General features: G+C 37.9%; 1 protein-coding gene and 1 pseudogene across 1 annotated transcript in view; one reads left to right on the top strand and one right to left on the bottom strand.

Moving 5' to 3' along the window:
* Positions 1-4,349: 4,349 nt before the first annotated feature.
* Positions 4,350-6,890, bottom strand: LOC107809462 (F-box protein CPR1-like; annotated as a pseudogene).
* Positions 6,891-19,464: 12,574 nt separating this feature from the next.
* LOC107809468 (protein fluG-like) overlaps positions 19,465-22,340 on the top strand; it is a 136,182-nt gene continuing 133,306 nt past the window's right edge. Inside the window, exons 1-7 of the mRNA XM_075243358.1 lie at positions 19,465-19,677; positions 20,892-20,919; positions 21,057-21,170; positions 21,243-21,348; positions 21,548-21,704; positions 21,879-21,974; positions 22,208-22,256. Of these exons, the coding sequence (XP_075099459.1) occupies positions 19,465-19,677; positions 20,892-20,919; positions 21,057-21,170; positions 21,243-21,348; positions 21,548-21,704; positions 21,879-21,974; positions 22,208-22,256 (763 nt within the window). The remainder of the gene's footprint in view (positions 19,678-20,891; positions 20,920-21,056; positions 21,171-21,242; positions 21,349-21,547; positions 21,705-21,878; positions 21,975-22,207; positions 22,257-22,340) is intronic.

Here is a 22,340-nt window from a genome sequence, read left to right on the forward strand (position 1 = left end):
GAGAGGTTTGGAGTGCATCCCAAATCTTCTTCACATTAGAGCACATAAAAATTATATTGTACTCATTAGGACCAAGTCCATATATAATGATTTTCTTAGCCTTTGCATTCTTCTCCATCATTTTGAAATCTGCTACCACAAATTCGGAGGAATCCTTAGAAACTGTTTTACTTTTTTACATTTTGTTTAGTAGGAATTAAAGGACCTTGGTTTACTATGGTCCATAGTTCACAATCTTCAGCAGTCAAGAAATCTTCCGTTCTTACTTCCACCAACTATAATATTTTCCATTGAACAGGGGCGGTATGGCAGTTGATGATCCTTCATTAATTTCAGGTGGAGCACTCATCTTTCTTCCAAGATCTCTCTAGGTGTTAACTATGTAAATGAGAGAACCCGCTCATATACCAATTGTTAGTTTGAGTGCCAGTATAAACTGCTAAAAAACTTGGTTCTTCACCGTGTGCCTTAAGCGAAAATTAAACAAGTAATAAAATGAACAAAGTGATTTTTACGTGGAAAATCACCCGGCTCAAAAAGTGCAAAAACCACGACCTACCAAGTAGGATTTTCAGCTTCAACTCCACTAGAACAATGAGCCAATTACAATACTATAATTAAATACTCTCCAGTACTACTACTACTCTTATTTGATTCACAAGTAACTCTACCTTGTAAACCAAATACTCACTCCAACTCACTGATTGTTTATAACACTTGATTACAACTCAATTTCCCAAAACAAATTTACTAGACTAACTCGGAAAGAGTACATGACTAGTACTCAACACAAGTGAACCACTTTATGACTCTGTTGATCTGTAAAAGGATAGTTCAGAAGTCCAAACTCAATCCTATTTAAAAACGACTTGAGATCTTCTAAGAGTCCTATTCATAGTCAGCTTCCTCTTTGAAAGGACTCCTTCTGGTCTAAGGATTCCACAAGCTTTGGGACTTTTATCTCTAACTGACTTATCCATATCTTCTTGAGCAACGATCCTTATCACTTGCAGCAGTCATCTTCCACAAAACTCGGATATGGTAAGTTTGAGATAAAGTTACTATCTTGTACAAACGTATAAGTATCAATCATAAAGAGTTTATCCTTTAACCTGAAAAGTTGGTTCTTCACAACAATTAAGCAGCTACATTAAGGACCTGGTTCTTTAAGTAATTAGACATATTTTATTAATCATCAATACTTAACAGTATGACATTGACTGAAATTTTGGAGATCGAAAATGTGGATACCAAAGTCCACCCGTTAGATGAATAGGCACTAATGACACAAAGTTGAAATTAGCTTAAAGATAAATGAGTTAATCATGAGAAAGTAATGGACAAAATAGAGAGCGGAAGAAGTAAAATGTTCATATCCAATGGTGCATACCCGAGTTTGGAGAATCACAAAGGTGCAACGAAGAAGAAAGTACAAACGAGAAAGAGATTAACTTTAAACAGTATGCTTGATGGTAAAGAAAAAAATCAAGGAAAATTCATAGTGTGTCACGACCCAAACTTCTACCGGAACCGTGATGGCACCTATCACCGTGTGCTAGGCAAGACAACAATTAACAAGCATGAATAAATTCAATTAACATAATCAAATAGTCTAAATAGCTGACTAATCATAAATAATGAAATCCAATAGCAATAATACAACTAAAAAACCACCCATTGATCTAGAACGAGCGCATGAGCACTATATATTTTAAATACGAAGTCTGCTCTCAAAATATAATTGTCCGAAAGATAGAACAGTAATAACATAACTCGAGAGAAAATGGACTTCAAGGCATGCAAACAGAACAACAGCTACCTTGAAATCTCCCAAGTTAACATTGGCCATGCCCTAGTAATCTTTCCTCTCGGCAGCACCTAGATCTGCACATAAAGTGCAGAGTGCAATATGAGTATAACCAACCCCAAGTACTCAATAAGTAGTAAGTTTATCCTCAGGCTGAAAGCAACGACTATCTCGGCAAAGTCCAAAACTCATTTCTAATACCTAATTACAACAATAACAGAATAATAATGGTAAAAAAGGTAGCTCAAGCAATATTAAATCCAACAGTTTTGCGTAGAAGAAATAGGCATTCTTTTCAAGAATAACAATTAAGGCATAAATACTTTCACAAAAGTCATTTAAACATTGTTTCCTCAATTTAACAGTGATTCTAAGTCCAATACATTAAATAAAGACATCAAGTACCAATAAGCATGATGGAAGGAATACATCCTAGTACCTACATGGCAAGTATGCATGCTAGAATCAACAATTCGCAATTAAATCAACAAGTATGTCATATCTCAGCACGTTGTCAGCAAGTGGTGCCCGACAAGGCCATTTCCCTAAATATCTTGAGAAACGAAGAGGATAGGTTTGAAACTCATTCGGTAATCTTCTCCTGAAGGTAGGCATTTCCCCAAGGCACAATGGACCTAGGACTGTCACACACAACAACAATAACACTTAGCACTATACAGGTACCTGTCACAAGTCCCTCACCTAAGAACATGTATAATATTGTGCTTGCGCCTACAGTTAATACCTGACTCTGGAGGGGTAGGTCCTTGCCCAAGCGTTGATCGGATTTAATTTAATGATCAATATGACATATTCCAACTTGGTGCCTGGCGCACGCGTCACCTCATAATCAATATTACTTAGCCCAAGGTGGGGCTTGATGTACGCGTCACCTCATAATTAATACTAAATCGGCTCCATGGCCCAAGCTCAGTCATTAACCGCTCAAGTGTCATATATTCACATCTCACAGTACTCAGCTCAAACTGTGTCACACATATAAGGGCATTAATAGCATGTGAGATAGCATATACAGAAGCCACTGAGATGTGATATAATACGCGGATATAGCATCATGATTGAGATATAAGTACAATTAAGGCAAAATTCTCAAAATAGCAAGAATATCCCTATCATGTCTCAAACAGATAAGCACATAGCCTAGACATGATTGCTAGGATAAATAATATCTCAAGAAGTCATACAAATAGAGAAAATATGGATATTATAATGTGTGATCGTAGAACAAGACATAAAATAGCCTAAAGTCAATCTGGATCATGTATAACCCTTGTGTACGCACATACACCCATCAACTAACACATACGTCACCCCAAATATATCTCAAATATCATAACCAACAGGAAAATTACCCTCAAATCAATTTTAGACATGTTACTTACCTAAAAGTGTGCGAATCAGTACTCCAAATCCCACGCGACTCGGCCTTCAAATAACACAAATCTAGTAAAACACAAATCGATAACATCAAACATGAATATAGAAGTCGACTCCAAGTAATAACACTCATATCTATATCAAATTAGAAAGAATCAACCAAAAAGTCAACCCAAGCCCACTCCTCGCAACCCGAAAATATTCACAAATCTCGATTACCCATTTGAATACGAGTCCAATATACAAATTTCATCCAAAATCGACTCTAAATCAAGATTCAAATATCCATTTTTTACTTTAGAAGAGTTTTTTCAAAACACCATATTTTTCTCTTATGATTCATCAATCAAATTTCAGAATCAAAGATATAATCATGCATAATAATCAAATTCAAGTTAAGAATATTTACCCTAATCTAATTAGTGAAAATCGCTCCATTCTGAGCTCTCTATCTATGATATAAAAAGAAGCTAAACCCTCGAAATATATACTCTGCCTAGCGATTTTGCTTTTGCGGACAAAAAGCTCACTTCTGCGACATTGCATCTGCAGAAAATACCTCGCAGATGTGGAATCCACTTAAGCCCCTTCCCATAATTTTTGCGAACATAAATCCACTTATGTTAAGCTATTTCTGTGCTATAAGTAGAGCACCTGTGCAACAAATGCCGCATCTGCAGACACCCTGATCCTAGCCAAACTCGCATCTGTAGCCTCATGTCCACTTTTGCAGGCCCACACCTATGGACCAAATCTCGTAGGTGCAAAAACAGCAGACCTGATCAGCCAATTCGATCTCAAATGATTCGAAACCCATCCAAAACTCACCCTAGGCCTCCCGGATCCCGTCCAATAATATCAACCAGTCCCAAAGTATAACACGGACCTACTTGAGGTCTCGAATCACATAAATTAACATCAAAACTATGAATCACACCTCAATTCAAGCTTAATAAACTAACCAACTTTCAGACTTCCAAACCTCATGCCGAACCACGTCTAACCAACTCAGGATAATCCTAAATTTTTCACACATATCACAAATGATATAACGAATATGTTCCAAGCCCCAGAACCACAATCCGACCTCGATAGCTTCAAAGTCAACTCCCTGCTAAATTTATGAACCATCCAATCTTTAAATTTTCAACTTTCGCCAAAAAGAGCCAAATAAACCTAGGAATCTCCAACTCCATTTTCAGGCATAAGTCTAGGTAAAAAAATTACTATACGAACTTATTGGAACCATCAAAACATCTAGGGTTGTTTACAATAAAGTCAAACCTCGGTCAGCTCTTATAACTTAAGATTTCAAAACTAAATGTTCCAGTTCACTTTAAAACTTCCTCGAAACAAAACCAAACATCCTTCAAGACGCAAAACAACAAAAAAGCATATAGGAAACATCAAATAAAGGAACAAGGCTCAAATACATAAAATGACCGACTGGGTCGTTACATTCTCCCCCTCTTAAACAAACGCCCGTCCTCGAACAAGTTTAGAACCATATATGGGGTATAAAAAGGTAAGGATATCTTCTCACATATCATACCCGGTATCCCAAATCGCATCCTCGGCCAGTTGACCTCTCTACTGAACCTTCACAGATGCAATATTCTTCAACCTCAGCTTTCGAAACTGCCTATTCAGAATGGCCACTAGATCCTCATCTTAAGTCAAACCCTTGTCTAATTGCACTGGACTAAAATCCAATGCATGTGACAGATCTTCAAGTACTTCGGAAGTATAGAAACATGAAGTACCGGATGAACTTCTGATAAATTTGGTGGCAAAGCAAGTCTGTAGGTCACTTCACCAACTCTCTCTAACACCTCGAAAGAACCAATATACAGAGGGCTTAACTTTCCCTTTTTCCCGAATCTCATCATGTCCTTCATAGGCAAAACTCGGAGAAGAACCTTCTCACCTTCCATGAAAGCCACAATGCGAACCTTCCTATCATCATAACTTTTCTGTCTGGACTGCGCTGTACGAATTCGCTCGTGAATCAATTTCGCCTTCTCCAAAGCATCACGAACCAAATCTATGACCAAAAACCTTGCCTCAAATATTAAATTTAGAATCCAATTACTAATATTTGATGTCGTTGTTTTAAAATTTAGTATCCAAAAAATTGAATTCTAGCTCCGCCCGTGACATTTATCCGTAATGAGATACTGTAATAAACTAATATTTTTTGTTATGAATATGAAAGAACGTAGAAATAAAAGCATTTACTCAACTTGCGAAGCGAAGGTCTTAAAGATGTAGACATGGTACACATTTGAGATAACTAAATGATTTTAACGAACTACTTACCAAAATCTTCACGGAGAAAGAGTTGTTAGAATACAGGTCATCAATTTAAAGAGTTATATCTTCTCTATAGTTTTGAAATTGGCTACGAAGCTCACTTCCATTTGGAATTGGTGTCAAGCTTTCCTTGTAAATTGCAATTCTCAAACTTTTGGGAAAACCCTGCAAATTGAACTCCTTGACTTCTTCCGAATGAAGGTCATAGGTAATCAAAAGTCCACTTTTACTTTGAAGAAACAACAGATGATCCCTCCAAATTGCTAATGGGGATTCAATAGGAAGAGGTCTAATTGTGTATTTCTTAACCCAAGATTCATTCACACCGTACTCTTTCATTATCTAGATATCTGTTAGTTCTTTTCTTTGTTTAGGCACACTCCCTATATTAGGGTAACAAATCAATGTCAAGGACTCATCCAAAACTACAAGGCCATAACACTTACCGTCAAAAAAATCACAAGTATCAGGCATCTTCATATTCCGAAAAATCTCAGTACTCAAGTCAAAACAAAGAATCAAAACAATATGTTCGTTGCAAACCAATGAACGGCTCCCTTGTAAAACATCTCAGAACAAGGATACCAAATCAAATTTAGCAACTGTTGATCAACATGATCTAGGTCTCTCCAAGAATCAGTAATCATATCATAAACCTCAACTCTCCATTCTCTAACATTAAAATCATTGAAAGGAGGATCTCCAATAACTTGCGAAATTCTTACAACCTTGTAGTCATTCACAACCGAGTCAAAGCCAAACCCTACACCTTTAATATCATGATAGAAACCCAATGGACAATTAAAATTGCTTGATGGAAGTAGCCTATAATTTCTAGTTGTTGGGTTAAATAGGACGGTGCTTTCAGAATCGGTAAGAACAATTAAACCGCGGCAAGGACCCAATATTTGATGGAAAATACAAGAATTAGTGATGGTGAGATATGGTAAGTCTTGATCAGGAGAAACAGGTCTAAGATCAATATGGTCATTAACTCCAAAGAGAAAAGACAAGATACCTTTAAATTTGTTCGGTCTTTCTTGGAAGGATCGTTTGAGTAGAATGAATTCATCTTTGGCAGTGGTGGTCCGTTTGAGATGAAAATTGATAAACATGGATGATTGAAGGAGAGTATACAAAGTTTTAAAGACACATTTGAGTCGTATGAGAGATTTCACGTTAAGCCTAATAAGAATAAACATCATCACATCTTCAGGCAACACTTTAATAATTCCATCCGCCATCTCTGAAATACATTTAATGGAATTATATCCTCATAGTATAGGGATTTTCTATCTCCGTTAAATTGGATCCAAATGCTTATTCCTAGTATTCAGCTGAGCTGCCGAGCTAATCACACGGCAGACTAGCCTTTTAGTGGTTTTGAGGTTTGTTCGGTGCAGCATTATTGTTTCACGTGGAGGGTTGTAATTAAAGGTGGCTAACGGGCCGGGTTGGACCGGAACCGGCCCGGCCCAGACCGGTTTAAACCGGAACCGGACCGGCCCGGTTCATAGGGGGGCGGGTGGGCTGGGTAGGGGGGTTAGGCCGGGGACGGAGGGGTTCGTTTGGGCAAGCGGTTAACCGGGTCCGGGTAACCCGGTGGGCATGAACAGTGCCCGAACCGGTTAACCCGGACCGGCCCGGACCGGTAACTGTCAGAAATTTTTTTTATTTATTTTTTTTGTACTTTCCTGCAGCGTGGGGCCCACTATCCGTTGGAAAATCAGATTTTTCATCACATATCCGTTGGCCAACGGATTTGTTGCATAAATGGCCATTTTTTTTTTTTGTATTTAATACTTTACAAAATTAACCCTTTTAAAAATCTATAAATACCCCCCCCCCCCCTCTTCTTCATTTTTTCACTCAAAATTCTTATCTCAATCTCAATTCTCAAATTCTCAATTTCTCTCTTCCCTTCAATTTGCAAGATTTCATCTTCTAATTTTATAATTTTATTTGGCTCTCTTTTCTTGAATTTAATGCACATTGTACATTGTACTGATCCAAGGCGTATGTTAACAAGTGATACTTGGGAGGTCATTAATGATGTCGTTAAATTTTTACATAAATTTTATACAGCTACTGTTGAGTTTTCTGGAGCATATTACCCCACTGTTACTATGACTTTAGTACATATAGCTGAAATTTCTTTTCTACTATCTGAATTTAAGAAGAAAGAAAAATATAAGGATGTTGTTGAAAAAATGCAAGCAAAATTCAAAAAATATTTCTTTCCAATTCCTCCGATTTACTTAATTGGTGCAGTTTTAAATCCTTCTATTAAAATGTCTGATTGTCACCAATTAATGAATGCTTTATATACTTATATGGAGATTGGAGAAACTGAAACCCCAAATTTATATGTTTCTATGAACAAGCTAAATGAATATTTACAACAGCTATATAATTGATAGCCTAGAAGACGAGGAACTTGGAGATATATTAACACATGGAAACCCATCCGAATTTAACATGCCAAAAGAAGGTCAATCGGTTCATATTGATTATGATGAACTTGCTAGGGCGATGCAAAACATTTGAAATTACTACTTTACTAGTTTACTTGTTGAAAAAAATGTAAACATTTCATTTTGTAAGTTTGAAAGTTGAAACTTGAAATTAAGAAATAAAGTAGCACTTGCAATAAGTGCTATTTTTCCCCATCTTACTTGTATTCTTAATTTCTTTTAATTAATACAAAGTATTAATATAACTTACAATAGTTATACAAAATTCTAAAAAAAAATTAAAAATACACTAACCCGGCCCGGCCCGGCCCCCTCAACTCGTAACCCTTATGGTTCAATTTTTACCTGGATTAACCCAGCCCGCTAAACCCGTTACTGTACCAACCCGGAACCGGCCCGGCCCGAAACCCGGACGGGTAAAAAAATGGACCCGGCCCGGCCCACCCGTTTAATAGCTTTAGTTGTTATAAGTACCGAAAGCCCTCTTGCGCCAGTTCAAAAGATAGATAATGAGTTCATATGATATATCCTTTTCATGAATTTGCACGGTTTATTCGATAGAAGCTCAATGATATTGATGGCCTAAAGCTAAATCTCAATACCAACCTGTAAATTTATTTAAAAAATATAATATAATATTTTTATTTTATACCAAGGGTATACCGACCGGTCGTTTTGAGCTTTAGCGTTCTATTCAGTGGTTTGAGACTTTGAGTAGCTTCATATTATGTATTATTACTTGCGTGTAAGGTTGCTTTGGGTTTTCAAGTGGTTTGGGATTGATTTGGAAGAATGATTCTCGTTTTAGAAGTTTTAAGTTGGAAGAGTTGACCAAGATTTGACTTTTGGGTAAACAGACTCGGAATCAGGTTTTGATTGTTCCGATATGTCCGGATGATAATTTTGGACTTGCATTATATTCGGATTTGGTTTCGGAGATTCCTATAAGAATTTGACACTATTTGTCGAAAGTTGACAATTTGAAGAGCTTAAGAGTTCATAAGTTTGTCCAAGAGTTGACTTTGATGTTATTGGACTCCAATTGGTGTTCCAAGACTTTGGATAAGTCTATATAGTTGAATTGAACTTGTGTGCGAAGTTTGAAAGTAATCTGAAGTGTTTAATGATTCGGACACTCTTTTAAAAGAATGAATAGATTCAACAACTTAAGAGAAATTCTATTCGGTTTGAGCCTCGATTCTTTGTTGTGATGTTCCCATGGATGTTTGAGGCTTTGAATAAGTTTGGATGATGTATTTGTATTTGTTGGTATGATTGTATAGGGTTCCGAGGGGCTTGGGTGTGTTTCGGATCATTAGTTGAGAAACCAGTTATGTTAAAGATTTGAAGTTTGACCATGGTCAATATCGGGTCAAGATGATCTCTTTTCAGTGTTTTGAGTGCGCGAGCAGGTTCGTAGTGTATTTTATGATTGAAATGCATACATCGTTTGTGTTCGGGAGGTTCCGAATGAGTTTTCAGATTGCTGGTTTTTTTTTGGTGTAAGTAATTACGAAAATGCCATTTATATCCCAGAAAATTTCAGATTGCTTTTAAAAATTCAAAACATCATATTTCCCTCATTTTAAGGTCAATTGGGTGATTTAAGAGGCTATCTTGGGTGTAATCTTGCAAGGACCGTGTTGGGCTTATCAAACGTAAGTTTCAGGATCATCTAGGACCTGAATCGAGCTGGAACAGCTGCTGCATTTTTTTAATTTCGGAATTTAGTTACTTTTTCTCGCAAGGTTTTGGAGCTCGTTTTGGGTGATTTTGGAGGGGATTTTTACTACTTGGATTGGGGTAAGTATTTTTTACTTGAATTTGTTATTATTTCATAATCCCAACCTCAATGTTGGTGTTTGATTAATAATTTGAATTGGAGAAACTGAGAAATTTAGTAAAAACTTTCCAAAACATAAATTCATAGTTTGAAGGTCGGATTTAAATGATTTTTGTATAATTGGACTCGTATCGGAATGCATGTTCGGAATTTGTAAGTTTTGTCAGGTTTCGAGGTGCGGGCCTAGAGTTGACTTAAAGATTAAAGTTTTATTATCCAAAATTATTTCATATGGCTTTTATTTATGATATTAAGTTATTTTGGCTAGATACGAGTCGTTCGGAGGTTGTTTCACACAGGAAGGGCTTCTTAGAGTATTGATTTAGTATCTTTGAGGTAAATATCTTGCCTAACTTTGTATGGGGAAATACCCCTTGGAATTTCAGTTTAATTGTATTATTTGAATTATATGAAAGACGTGTATACGAGATGACAAGTGTATATACGGACTTATATTTGAATAATTGACCGGTTTAGACTCTTAGGTCACTTATAGGCATTTAATTGAGTTGTTATTATTTGTCCTATCCTTCGTTGTCATGTTTATTCTTACATGCCTTAGCTAAACTTGCTATGACATGTTCTATTACAGGCCAATGTCCAACACAAACGATCAATAACAACACATGATATAATGATGGCTATAACAGCAAATAACTCAAAAGATATCATGTTGAGCTCGTTCACAAATACAGAAAATTAGACATGCTTTAAAAGTATGACAATTAAAGCCTGGATCTTTCACCAAAAACACTAAAATAAGAGCTTATCAGATAACCTTGATTTTTTCCAAACTTTCAATAATAGATAAGACATTTCATTTACCAACTAGTATGAGGAAAATACATCTCCCTGCCTATATGTCAAGTCAATAACATCATGGTAGAACTATCAAATACACTCACTCTCAACACACTCAAGGTGCTTGGCACAAGGGCACCCCACAATCACACACATAATCACTTAGTATTGTATGGGTGCCTGGCACAAATGCCCCTCACCAAAGCACATACATATCACTGTGCATGTGTTCACTGTAATGCCAGACTCCAGAGGGGCGGATCCTGGCCCAAACGCTAATCAATAATCAATATAATTATTTCGACGTGCAACCTAATCCACCCAATACAAATATCGATCTGTTGTGGCATGCAACTCATTCCAAATATCAATCTGTTGCAGTGTGCAACCCCGTCCAAATACCAATCCGCTGCAGCATACAACCTGATCGAAATATCAATCCGTTGAGATGTGCAACCCGATCCAAATATCAATTTGTTGCATCATGTAATCCAATCCAAATATCAATCCGTTACAGCGTGCAACCTGATCCAAATATAACTTACAACACAGCTCTATGGCCCATATCAATCATCAATCCGCTCAAGTCTCCACATGCCAACATCTCACAAAACATAATCAAATTATACAATACGAAATATCACAATGTGCCATAAATTCAGCTCAAACTCGTGTCATGTACAAGAACACCAATAACATGTGAGATAGCATATCAAAAGTGCACGGAAACAAAGATATAACATGCGGATACAACTATCATGACTTAATAGTATGACTACGACTAAGACAAATAGCTCAACATGGTAAAAATAGTCCTATCATGTCTTAAACAATTAATCACATAGCCTAGACATGATTTCTAGCATAAATAATAACTTACGTAATCATAAAAATAGAGGAAAGATGATATAAAAGAAGCACAATAACAAATCAAGGCATATAATAGCCTAAGAACTACCCGAATCATGAATAACCCGGTGCACGCACATACGCACGTGACCTAGTACGTACGTTACCCCTAACACATCTCAAATATCATAGTTCTCAAGCGTAATTACCCTCAAATCCAAGTTTAGATATGTTACATACTCGAACAAGCCAAATCAATACCGAGCAAGCCAACACCCTCTAGAAGCGCTATCCCGCGTGAATCAACCTCCGAACGACTCGAAACTAGCCAAAAGTAACTCAAAAACATCAAATAATACCATAAAAAACAAACCCAAACAATAAAGATTGAATCTTTCATCAAATACTCAAAGTCAACCAAAAAGTTAATCTGGAACCGCACCTCAGAACCCGATAAAACTTAAAAATTCTGACAATCCATTCAAATACGAATCCAACCATACTAATTTCACTCAAATCCGACTCTGAATCGATGGTCAAAACTCAATTATTCACTTGAAAAAAGTTTGGACAACCTTCCCCCTCCCCAATTTCTCTTTTAGATTCACAAATCAAATGCAAAAATCAAAGATAGAATCACGTAAAAGAATCATATTCGAGTGAAAAATACTTACCCCAATCCAAGCGGTGAAAATTTCCTCCAAAATTGCCAAATCCGAGCTTCCAAACTCAAAATGTGATAAAATGAGCTCAAAGTCCGAAAATAATATCTTATACCTCTACTTTAGGTGATTCTTTGCGATCGCGAGACCCACTTTCCGATCGCAAAGAACTAAATGAACACTGTCCAGGAAAACACTATGCGTTCGCGGTCTCAAGATTGCGTTCGCGGTCTCAGGATCGCGATGAATAATTCAGCTCCTAGCTCTCTTTCGCGAGCGCGGCTGGCTTCACACGAACTCGAAGAGCAATCTCCTCCAGTCCAATTTCCTTCTCTGCGAACACGATGTCTCCTCCGCGAATGTGATGAACTACCAACCCCACTGACGAAATACTCTGCACGATTGCGATTCTACTCCCGCGATCACGAAGCTCAACTGGAGCACCAGAAAACCAACATCTCATGCAAACTCTGAAATGGTCCGAAACCACCTCGAAACTCACTCGAGCCCCTTAGGACCCCGTACGAACATACCAACAAGTCCCAAAATATAACATGGACCTACTCGAGGCCTCAAATCATACGTAAAAACATCAAAAACACGAATCGTACCTCAAATCAAGCTTAATGAGTTGTTTCAAATATCAAAATTCTAAACTTAAGCCGAACACCTCTAAACAACTCGGAATCACCTCAAATTTCGCACACAAGTTCCAAATGATATAACAAACATATTCCAACTCCCAGAACCACAATCCGAACCCGATAACATCGAAGTCAACTCCTGGTAAAAAATATGAACTTTCCACACCTTCAAATAGCCAACTTTCGCCAATTAGAGCCAAAACCTCTTAGAACATTCAAATGCAAATTCGGCCATACGTCCAAGTCCAAAATCACTATCTGGACCTAATGGAACCTTAAAAACTCTAATTTGATGTCAAATATACAAAAGTCAAACTTGTTCAACTCTTCCAACTTAAAGCTTTCTAGATGAGAATCATTCTTCCAAATCAATCCCGAACCACTCGAAAAACAAGATTGACGATAGACGCAAGTCATAATACGCTATATGAAGCTATTCATAATCTCAAACCATCTAATTGAATGCAAATACTCAAAACGACCGATCAGATCGTCACAATATAAGCCTCACCTTCTGACCGAACATGATAATAATTTTCGTCAACTAAAATATTCAGGCTCATGTGAGTATTATTGTGGACCACGACGCGAGTGGGCATCGACACACTAAATCACAATGCCATGCTCATGAATGCTCGTAGCTCCTATCCAACCATGCCTCGAATTGATCGAGATCATGCGAGATTGCAGTAAAAATGATTAGAAAAGAGAAAAATCGAATGTTATTAAGGCGCAAACGATTCTACATGCTCAAGTTGGTTGAGGAACAAGCGGCATCAATTGGTAGGAATTTGACATTAGCTGAAAGGAAAAATGCCATAGCAAATGAAGATTATATATCAAATGACAATATTGAGTGCTTCTACCCAACAAATTAGTGGAATTTCTATGATTTCGTAGTGTATGATGTTTCAGAATATGAAAACTAATAACATTATAAAGATTGCTGTATAACATAAATTTGTATAACATGTCATACTTCTTTATAAAAAAGACGAACAACAAAATAAAAATCAAAAATAAAACATACAATCAACCGAAATGATAACGCTAATGTACTGATGATACAAAATACATACAAACGATAAAGACAAATCTGATCAATAATATAATATTTTCAAATAACAAACAACGACAATAACCACATATCAACTTTAAACGGTTCCTCTGCTTTCCATCTTCATTCCATTGTTTTTTCACATGATCTCTCTCATGTACAATTTTGGTCAACTTATCTTTTAGGTCTTCTCTTCATATTGTTTTGTGAAGACCAGGTATAATCGTCAACCGAGGAACTTCTCAACAACGAGTTTTGGTTAATCGTTGGTTCATAGTGCCTCCTAAAATAGTTGCAAGTCCCTTTATTCAGTACCATGCAATAAGTAATTATTGATGAATGAGTAAAATCTCATATCCTATTTAAATATTAATGGACAAACATTACTCTAAACTTTGGAATCCCAAACTCTTCGACATATTGAAGTCCTCAAACTTATAGTAATCTCCATAGCGGTGAATATGATGTTTTATGGAATGCATTGAACTTTATGAAGTATTAGACATTATTATTAACCTAAGATGAAGTTTAACAGCTTGTTTGGATGGTTGTTCCCTATTGTATCGTATTGTATTATTATTCCAAAACAATGTTTGTTTTTATTGTTTCATTAAAATTGGTTGTATTGTATTGTTAAATTCATTGTTCCGGAATAATGAAAAATTCCTTTTTTGAAACAACCAATTTGGTGTGGTGGGATTGTTTCCTATTTTTCTTTCTAATTATGCCCTAACTTATTACTCCACAATTCTATTTTACCTTTTACTTTTTTTTTTTCTATTTTAACTTCAATCTTCAACCTATAATCTACTTTGTTTTTTTCTAAAACTTCTACAGTCAACGTTAAAGGTGTTTTGCTGCATTCTATTTTATTTTTTCTCCTAATTTGCTTTTAACTCAATTCTAATTGGTTGTGCTCCTTTGTTTTGCATTCTTCTGTCTCGCTCCTTTGTTCTGCTTTCTTAAGGTATTTTGCATTTTTCTGTTTTGATTTTTAAATTATTTTTATGCATAATTTTTGATAAATTTAATATTTAAATAATTGAGGATATTTTAGTAAACTTATCAGTTACAGTACAATACGATTCAATCAAATCAAACAGTTAAATATTATTTAACAATAACAAATCATGCAATTTATTCAAACATTACATTCATAAAACGATACGATATAATACAATACAATATATTATAAAACAACGGAGAAGAGTGATCCAAACAAAGTGTAAGAAGAGAGAAAGTGTGAGAGAAGTTACTTTGGTTCGGGACTCAAGGCCGAACTCCCAAGTTGACGTAGTCATCACCACAAAATATATTTAAGTATCGTTCTTGTGCTTCATCTTAGATCCATAATTGAGGGAAAGCATCGCAGTCATCCTCGCTAATTTTGTTGCTGACTTCCTCACCACCGCCAATCTACAAGTGTCTTTTCTATAATTTGTTTAGGAGCTACAGAGACTAATAATTTCACATCACCAGATGAAGTAAACACCCCGAATGACTTGACTTATGACCTGAAATGGGAAACGGAAGACGAAATATGGAAAATTTTGAAGAGCTCAAAAGAGCAGTGGAGATTGTAGAAATTGTCTATGCTCATGCCCACAACATTGTGGCGCTCGACTCCACTGTCCCTTTCCTCAGCTGCTTCTCTGAAATCATAGGCGACACTTTATCTGATTCATTTCAACCCATCGACTTCAAGGCCTATTCTTATCCCCCGCCACAATTTCCCAATTACCTTATTTTGCACCATTTCCCCCCCTCACCATGTATAGATACTGAGGTACTAGTAGTCTTAACGTTACTCAAAGAAGATAGAAGTAAGAATAGAGGCGGAGCAACCTTATGGGTTCTGGATTTTGAGATCACGACACTGGGTTTTAGATTTAATATTTATACATATTTAATAAATTTAAAACACCAAATATATTGTAGCAAAAGCTAATGGGTTCGGCCGAACCTGTAGGACGACTTGTGCCTCCGCCCCTGAGTAAGAATACAAAAAGATGCAAGAATAACATGGTAATTTGGTTTATATACTTTCTCTATTATTTAATATGTCTACTTGGCTTATATATTGTATTAGTGGCAATAAAAGAAAATGTTAGAATAACTGTTAATTTTATAGAGAAAACATCATCGTAATGTTTACAATTTGAATAGTTGTACAAATTTAATTTCTTGAAAGTTGTTAAAGTCACATACAGGGGCGGATTTAGGGGCGGAAGGGGTTCACCGGAGCCTCCTTCGCCGAAAAATTATACTGTATATATAAGGCAAAATCTGGTTTTTACCTCTATATATTAAGTTTTGAACCTTCTTAACACAACCCAAAAATGCAGTTTAGTGGTCAAGGGAGTTCAAAACCTTCATAAGGTCATAGATTCAATTTCCACTAGCTACAAAAAAAAAAATTTGAACCTCCTTCGTGGAGATCCTGCCTCCGCCACCGGTCACAAAGAGTAGTATCAGTAAAATAGTGTCAAACATTCCAGGATGCGTCAAAATGAAAAAATTGGCATATAAATTTTGATGTTTGAAGTAACTGTGTTTATACTTTATAGTTTATAATAGGAACCGATGAGGATTTGTTGTTCCATAAAAAAGTAATAACTTTCTTGTGCCTTTGAAGAGAAATCTTAGTGTTGAAGTTTGTGACCATTCCATCTAAAAACTTAATAAGCAGTTAAAGAACCGCCTGCTTCCATAGAACAATATCGTGGCAATGTAGACCTAAGTGGTCACACTTCTAATTATGCCTTCAGCACTTAGTTTTCCGTGTACTTTGCTTGGATGATATCGAACATGACCGGATCCCTGAGTTTTCACGCAACAATTATGTTCTTATTGTACGTTTCCATTTTTAAATGGGATATGTCTTGGTTCTATGCTGTACTTTTCCTCCTTTACTGTTTGATCTATCGGAATAACATAGAGATAAATAAAAATAAAAGTTCCCTCGCATCCTTTTTAGGAGTGTGGTTGTGCTATAAATCATTACTTCATATTGTCTGGCCAAGGACAAGCCAAAGGTGTTCTTGTCATTTGCTCTTTTTACTTATTCTTTCTGTTAGCTTGTCATGATCATGGATCCAGTTCTTAGACATTATCCTTTTGCTATTTCGGCATTCTTCTTAAAGTACTGTCTGTTTCTTTCAGAGAGGCCTAAATGAAATTTGTGAACTGTATGGCTCAAGCTTATCCTTGGATGCTGTTGAAGAATCTCGTCGACGCTTTGGGTTGGAGGCGAGTGCTTCTATTTGCTTCAAAGCTGCAAGAATTGTTATCTTACTTATTGACGACGGAATTAAGTTGAACAAAAAGCTTGACATCAAATGGCACGAAACTCTGGTGCCAACAGTTGGTAGAATACTACAAATTGAGCATGTAGCTGAAAAGATTCTTGAGAAGGTAATGAAAGAATTTATATTGCACAATATTTCTGCAAACAAGTACATGAGATATATCACTACAACATATTAGGCCTTTAACAACGCCTAAAAAGGTGCAGCCTTTGATAAAATCTGAATTTGTAGGCTGCATATAGAACAAAAGTTCTATCTGTTAATATCATTTGGCATAAGAGAGTGAAAGCTTATTCGTTTGGCATGCAATATCTCTAGAAACTTTCAAAGCCAACAACCCAACAACAATACGAAACAACCCACAAAACAGTCCATTACAAGTTGAATAACTCGAACTCACGACTTCCAATCACCGTCCCGTGAGTTATTACAATTATAGAAAGAATTTTTCTACTTTTCTCGCTGAAAAAATGGATGAAAGAGTCAGTATACTTACCTTATTTGGTGAAAATATCAGCTCCTAACTTGGTTCTTCAACCCTTAGATTTTCCTCCAAGTAAAACTTGAAAAGAAGAGAAAATTATTTAGGGTTTTGTGTTGAAATTTTGGGAGGAGTTTGTAAGGGTGTATAGTGTTAGACCCCTGACAAAGCTGATCGGCGAGCGGCATGGCAGTGGCGAGGATTTTGGCATGATGGCCTTGCCATTGGCCTATGTGCCGGGGAAAATCAACATGCAAGACAATGCGGGGGTATTGTCGATGGCAACAAACTGTTGCTAAGACAAGTGAGACGGACTACACTTGTATTTGAGGGCTAAGGTGTGACGGACTACACCAAAGCAAGAGTGGGCTGCGTACAAGCAAGGCCAAGATCTTGACGGAACTAGGCGGGCTGGATGGGAGCTTGACAAGGCTAAACGGGAAAGACCTCGGCGCTAAAGTGAGGCAGCTTAGTGCCAAGGCAGTGGCATTGGCAATGTGATGTTGCCATGACTTAGGTGAGCGGGTTGGCACCTAAGTTATTTGTGGACAAACGACTTGGCAAAGGGAAGGGCATTAAGGCTTGGTGACTTGATGCTAAAATCAGCATTGACAACGGGCAGACTTGATCAAGTAGGGGCGACTTGACAATAACAATCAACTGTGACAGCAGACAGCGTGCGGCAAACAAGTTCGTGGCGATGTCAAGGAAATTTATAGCACAACGCAGCTGGATATAATGGCGTTGGAGCTTGGCACAATGCAGCTGGATATAATGGCATTGGGCCGATCCAAGACTAGACACGAAATTGGGCAGCAGCTGGCCAAGAAAATGCGCACATGTGGTGCACATGATGCAGTTGGCGGTTACAACTACCCATGTCCAGGAGTTGCTGATTATATGGCTAAGTCTTTACACGTTTTTGGAGCATGTTCTATCATGTTCCACACGTTTTGATCATGGGGATCATGTCCTATCAGTTGGGGGATGTCAACTGAATATAGGAAACACTTTTGGGCTGACTACACTATATATATGTGTGTTAGCAGCCTTAAAAACGGGCTAAGTACCTAGGGAGGGAAAATGTCTGAAAGATAGACATAATGGTTGTCTATTTTATGGCTTGAGCATGGCAAAATATGTGCCATTGCCTTGCCAAACGAGTGGCAGCACGAGCGGCCTTAGGCAGGGGCTTTTATAGGGCAGATTCGTGCAAGTGTAGGCCATTTTTGTGAGTTGGTGCCTGCCAAGGGTGGCAGCACCTTGCCTAACTCGAGAATTTCCTTTGTAATTGATTTATTATAAAAGGTTGGGAAAGAGTTCCCGTAAATCTGTGTTGCCTTTGTTTATTCATGTTGCCTTAAATTGATTCTAAGTGTTAAACCTCGGAAGCGAACGAAAATTGGGTAAGGCTGAGGTCAAGTGGGGACTTGACTGCCGCACAACGGGCAGCATTTTCGGCGGACAGAAAACGCCCCTGTGACAATTGGTATCAGAGCAAGCCAGGTTGGTTTGGTTTGATTTGGTTCGTGACGAGGTCGAGATGGCCATGGACAAGACTGCAAGGCAGTGGGTTAGTGTTCTTGTTCATGGAAGGGACTGTCTTGGCTTAGAAATTCAGAAAAGGCAAGGAAGGCAGTGATGCAGAAATTTTGAGTTTGTGGGTGCCAAAAACCAGTGTGGGTTCTTTCAAATCAGTCAGTTGGCGTGCTGGATTTGCTGTGGGAACGACGGACAAGAAATGCAATGAGAAAACAAAAACGTTGCACTTGAGGGCAAGGACAACGTAATTCTCAAAGGGGTGCTAAACTTGTGATGTCTTTGCAAATGGCAGCATGTGTTGGGATCTATTCGACGAGGGCGTCGAATTCAACTGGTTGGGGTGGTTTGTTAGACCCCTGCAAAGCTGATCGGCGAGCGGCACGGCAGTGGCGAGGATTTTGGCATGATGGCCTTGCCATTGGCCTATGTGCCGGGGAAAATCAACATGCAAGACAATGCGGGGGTATTGTCGATGGCAACAAACTGTTGCTAAGACAAGTGAGACGGACAACACTTGTATTTGAGGGCTAAGGTGTGACGGACTACACCAAAGCAAGAGTGGGTCGCGTACAAGCAAGGCCAAGACCTTGACGGAACTAGGCGGGCTGGATGGGAGCTTGACAAGGCTAAACGGGAAAGACCTCGGCGCTAAAGTGAGGCAGCTTAGTGCCAAGGCAGTGGCATTGGCAATGTGATGTTGCCATGACTTAGGTGAGCGGGTTGGCACCTAAGTTATTTGTGGACAAACGACTTGGCAAAGGGAAGGGCATCAAGGCTTGGTGACTTGATGCTAAAATCAGCATTGACAACGGGCGGACTTGATCAAGTAGGGGCGACTTGACAAGAACAATCAACTGTGACAGCAGGCAGCGTGCGGCAAACAAGTTCGTGGCGATGTCAAGGAAATTTATAGCACAACACAGCTGGTTATAATGGCGTTGGAGCTTGGCACAATGCAGCTGGATATAATGGCATTGGGCCGATCCAAGACTAGACACAAAATTGGGTAGCAGCTGGCCAAGAAAATGCGCACATGTGGTGCACATGATGCAGTTGGCGGTTACAACTACCCATGTCCAGGAGTTGCTGATTATATGGCTAAGTCTTTGCACGTTTTTGGAGCATGTTCTATCATGTTCCACACGTTTTGATCATGGGGATCATGTCCTATCAGTTGGGGGATGTCAACTGAATATAGGAAACACTTTTAGGCTGACTACACTATATATATGTGTGTTAGCAGCCTTAAAAACGGGCTAAGTACCTAGGGAGGGAAAATGTCTGAAAGATAGACATAGGGTTGTCTATTTTATGGCTTGAGCATGGCAAAATATGTGCCATTGCCTTGCCAAACGAGTGGCAGCACGAGCGGCCTTAGGTAGGGGCTTTTATAGGGCAGATTCGTGCAAGTGTAGGCCACTTTTGTGAGTTGGTGCCTGCCAAAGGTGGCAGCACCTTGCCTAACTCGAGAATTTCCTTTGTAATTGATTTATTATAAAAGGTTGGGAAAGAGTTCCCGTAAATCTGTGTTGCCTTTGTTTATTCATGTTGCCTTAAATTGATTCTAAGTGTTAAACCTCGGAAGCGAACGAAAATCGGGTAAGGCTGAGGTCAAGTGGGGACTTGACTGCCGCACAGCTGGCAGCATTTTCGGCAGACAGAAAACGCCCCTGTGACATATAGCATCTTTCTCCTATGCTATTCTATTGCAGGGTCCAAATGGAACGTTGTGGACACTGGGTTCATTCACGGAGGCTTTCACTAAGGAATTGAAGTCATATCCTTTGGAATTTTGGTCAATATGTATCAGAGCTTATGTTTCTTTCAATTAATGGTAAGTTAAGGTTCCAAAAGTTGTTCCTGACTGTTGCATACAGAAGCTGAGAAAGTTGTTGCCTTTAAAAGTATTGTTGCACATCATAGTGGACTTTCAGTTAATACTGAAGTCACTCAAAAGGAGGCTGACGAGAGCCTGAACGACGTTTTATGTGGTGAGTCTTGCAAGATTTGGGGTTCTTATGCACCATGATTGTGAATAATTCTAATAGTTTCTGTATTTCCAGCTACGAAGCCAGTCAGAATCTCAAACAAGAGCTTGGTTGATTATATCTTCATGCATGCTTTGGTGGTGTCTCAAAATTTTGACTTGCCAATGCAGATAGACACAGGGTAAAAATGTACATATAGGGCACTTAATTTTCTTCCTATCTTCCCTCTATTTGACTAGGTTTAGAGTCTTTGAGCTTCGTGTTACATGTAAAATTTTCGTATATGAGATTAAAAGCCAAATGACGGACAACAGCAATTTGGTTTTTTAAGTACCTTCCTAGTTCCTCAAGAGTACATGGTTTTATCTTTTTCATTACAGTTTTGGGGACAAGGATTTGGATCTGAGGCCAGCCAATCCCCTTAATCTTCGCAATCTTCTCGAGGATAAGAGATTCACTAAGAATCGATTAGTGCTTTTACATGCATCTTTACCCTTCATAAAGCAAGCTTCATATCTTGCTTCCGTGTACCCTCAAGTATGTTCTTCTCTATCTAAAACTATTAATAACATGTATCTCTGATGATAAGACACAACTTTTAATTGGAGTATTTGGTGTAACCTGCCACATTGGAGAGTTCTCCACATACATATGATGAGGATTGTATGTTTGTTTGTCTCCCTAACAGCGTAAACTTCTGATATATTACAGGTCTATCTTGATTTTGGGTTGGCGATACCTAAACTTAGCTTCCAAGGGATGGTATCCTCAATGAAAGAAATTCTAGAGCTCGCTCCAATGAATAAGGTTATTCATGTACTTAGAAAAGCATAAAATTATGACCAAGTCTTGCTCAAATTATTTACCAAAGCATAAAACTATGACCAAGTCTTGGCTCAAATTATTTACCGAAGTCCTAATAACCCATCTTTTCACTTCAGCCTATTTCCAAAATCTTATATTGACTACTTCTTCATCACTTTAATTACTGCACCATTTAAACAGTGAACATTCCCCCTGTAATGTTTAAATATCATCAGGTCATGGTCAACACGGGTGGCATCGCATTTGCTGAAAGATTTTATTTAGGTATGTCCTCAGATGTTCTTATCTTTATTAATGGGATAATGAAATGGTAAGTTTGTACATGTTGCTTTCTCTAAAGATAATACG

This window comes from Nicotiana tabacum, chromosome 22 (genome assembly GCF_000715075.1).
Source record: "Nicotiana tabacum cultivar K326 chromosome 22, ASM71507v2, whole genome shotgun sequence".
Lineage (NCBI taxonomy): Eukaryota > Viridiplantae > Streptophyta > Magnoliopsida > Solanales > Solanaceae > Nicotiana > Nicotiana tabacum.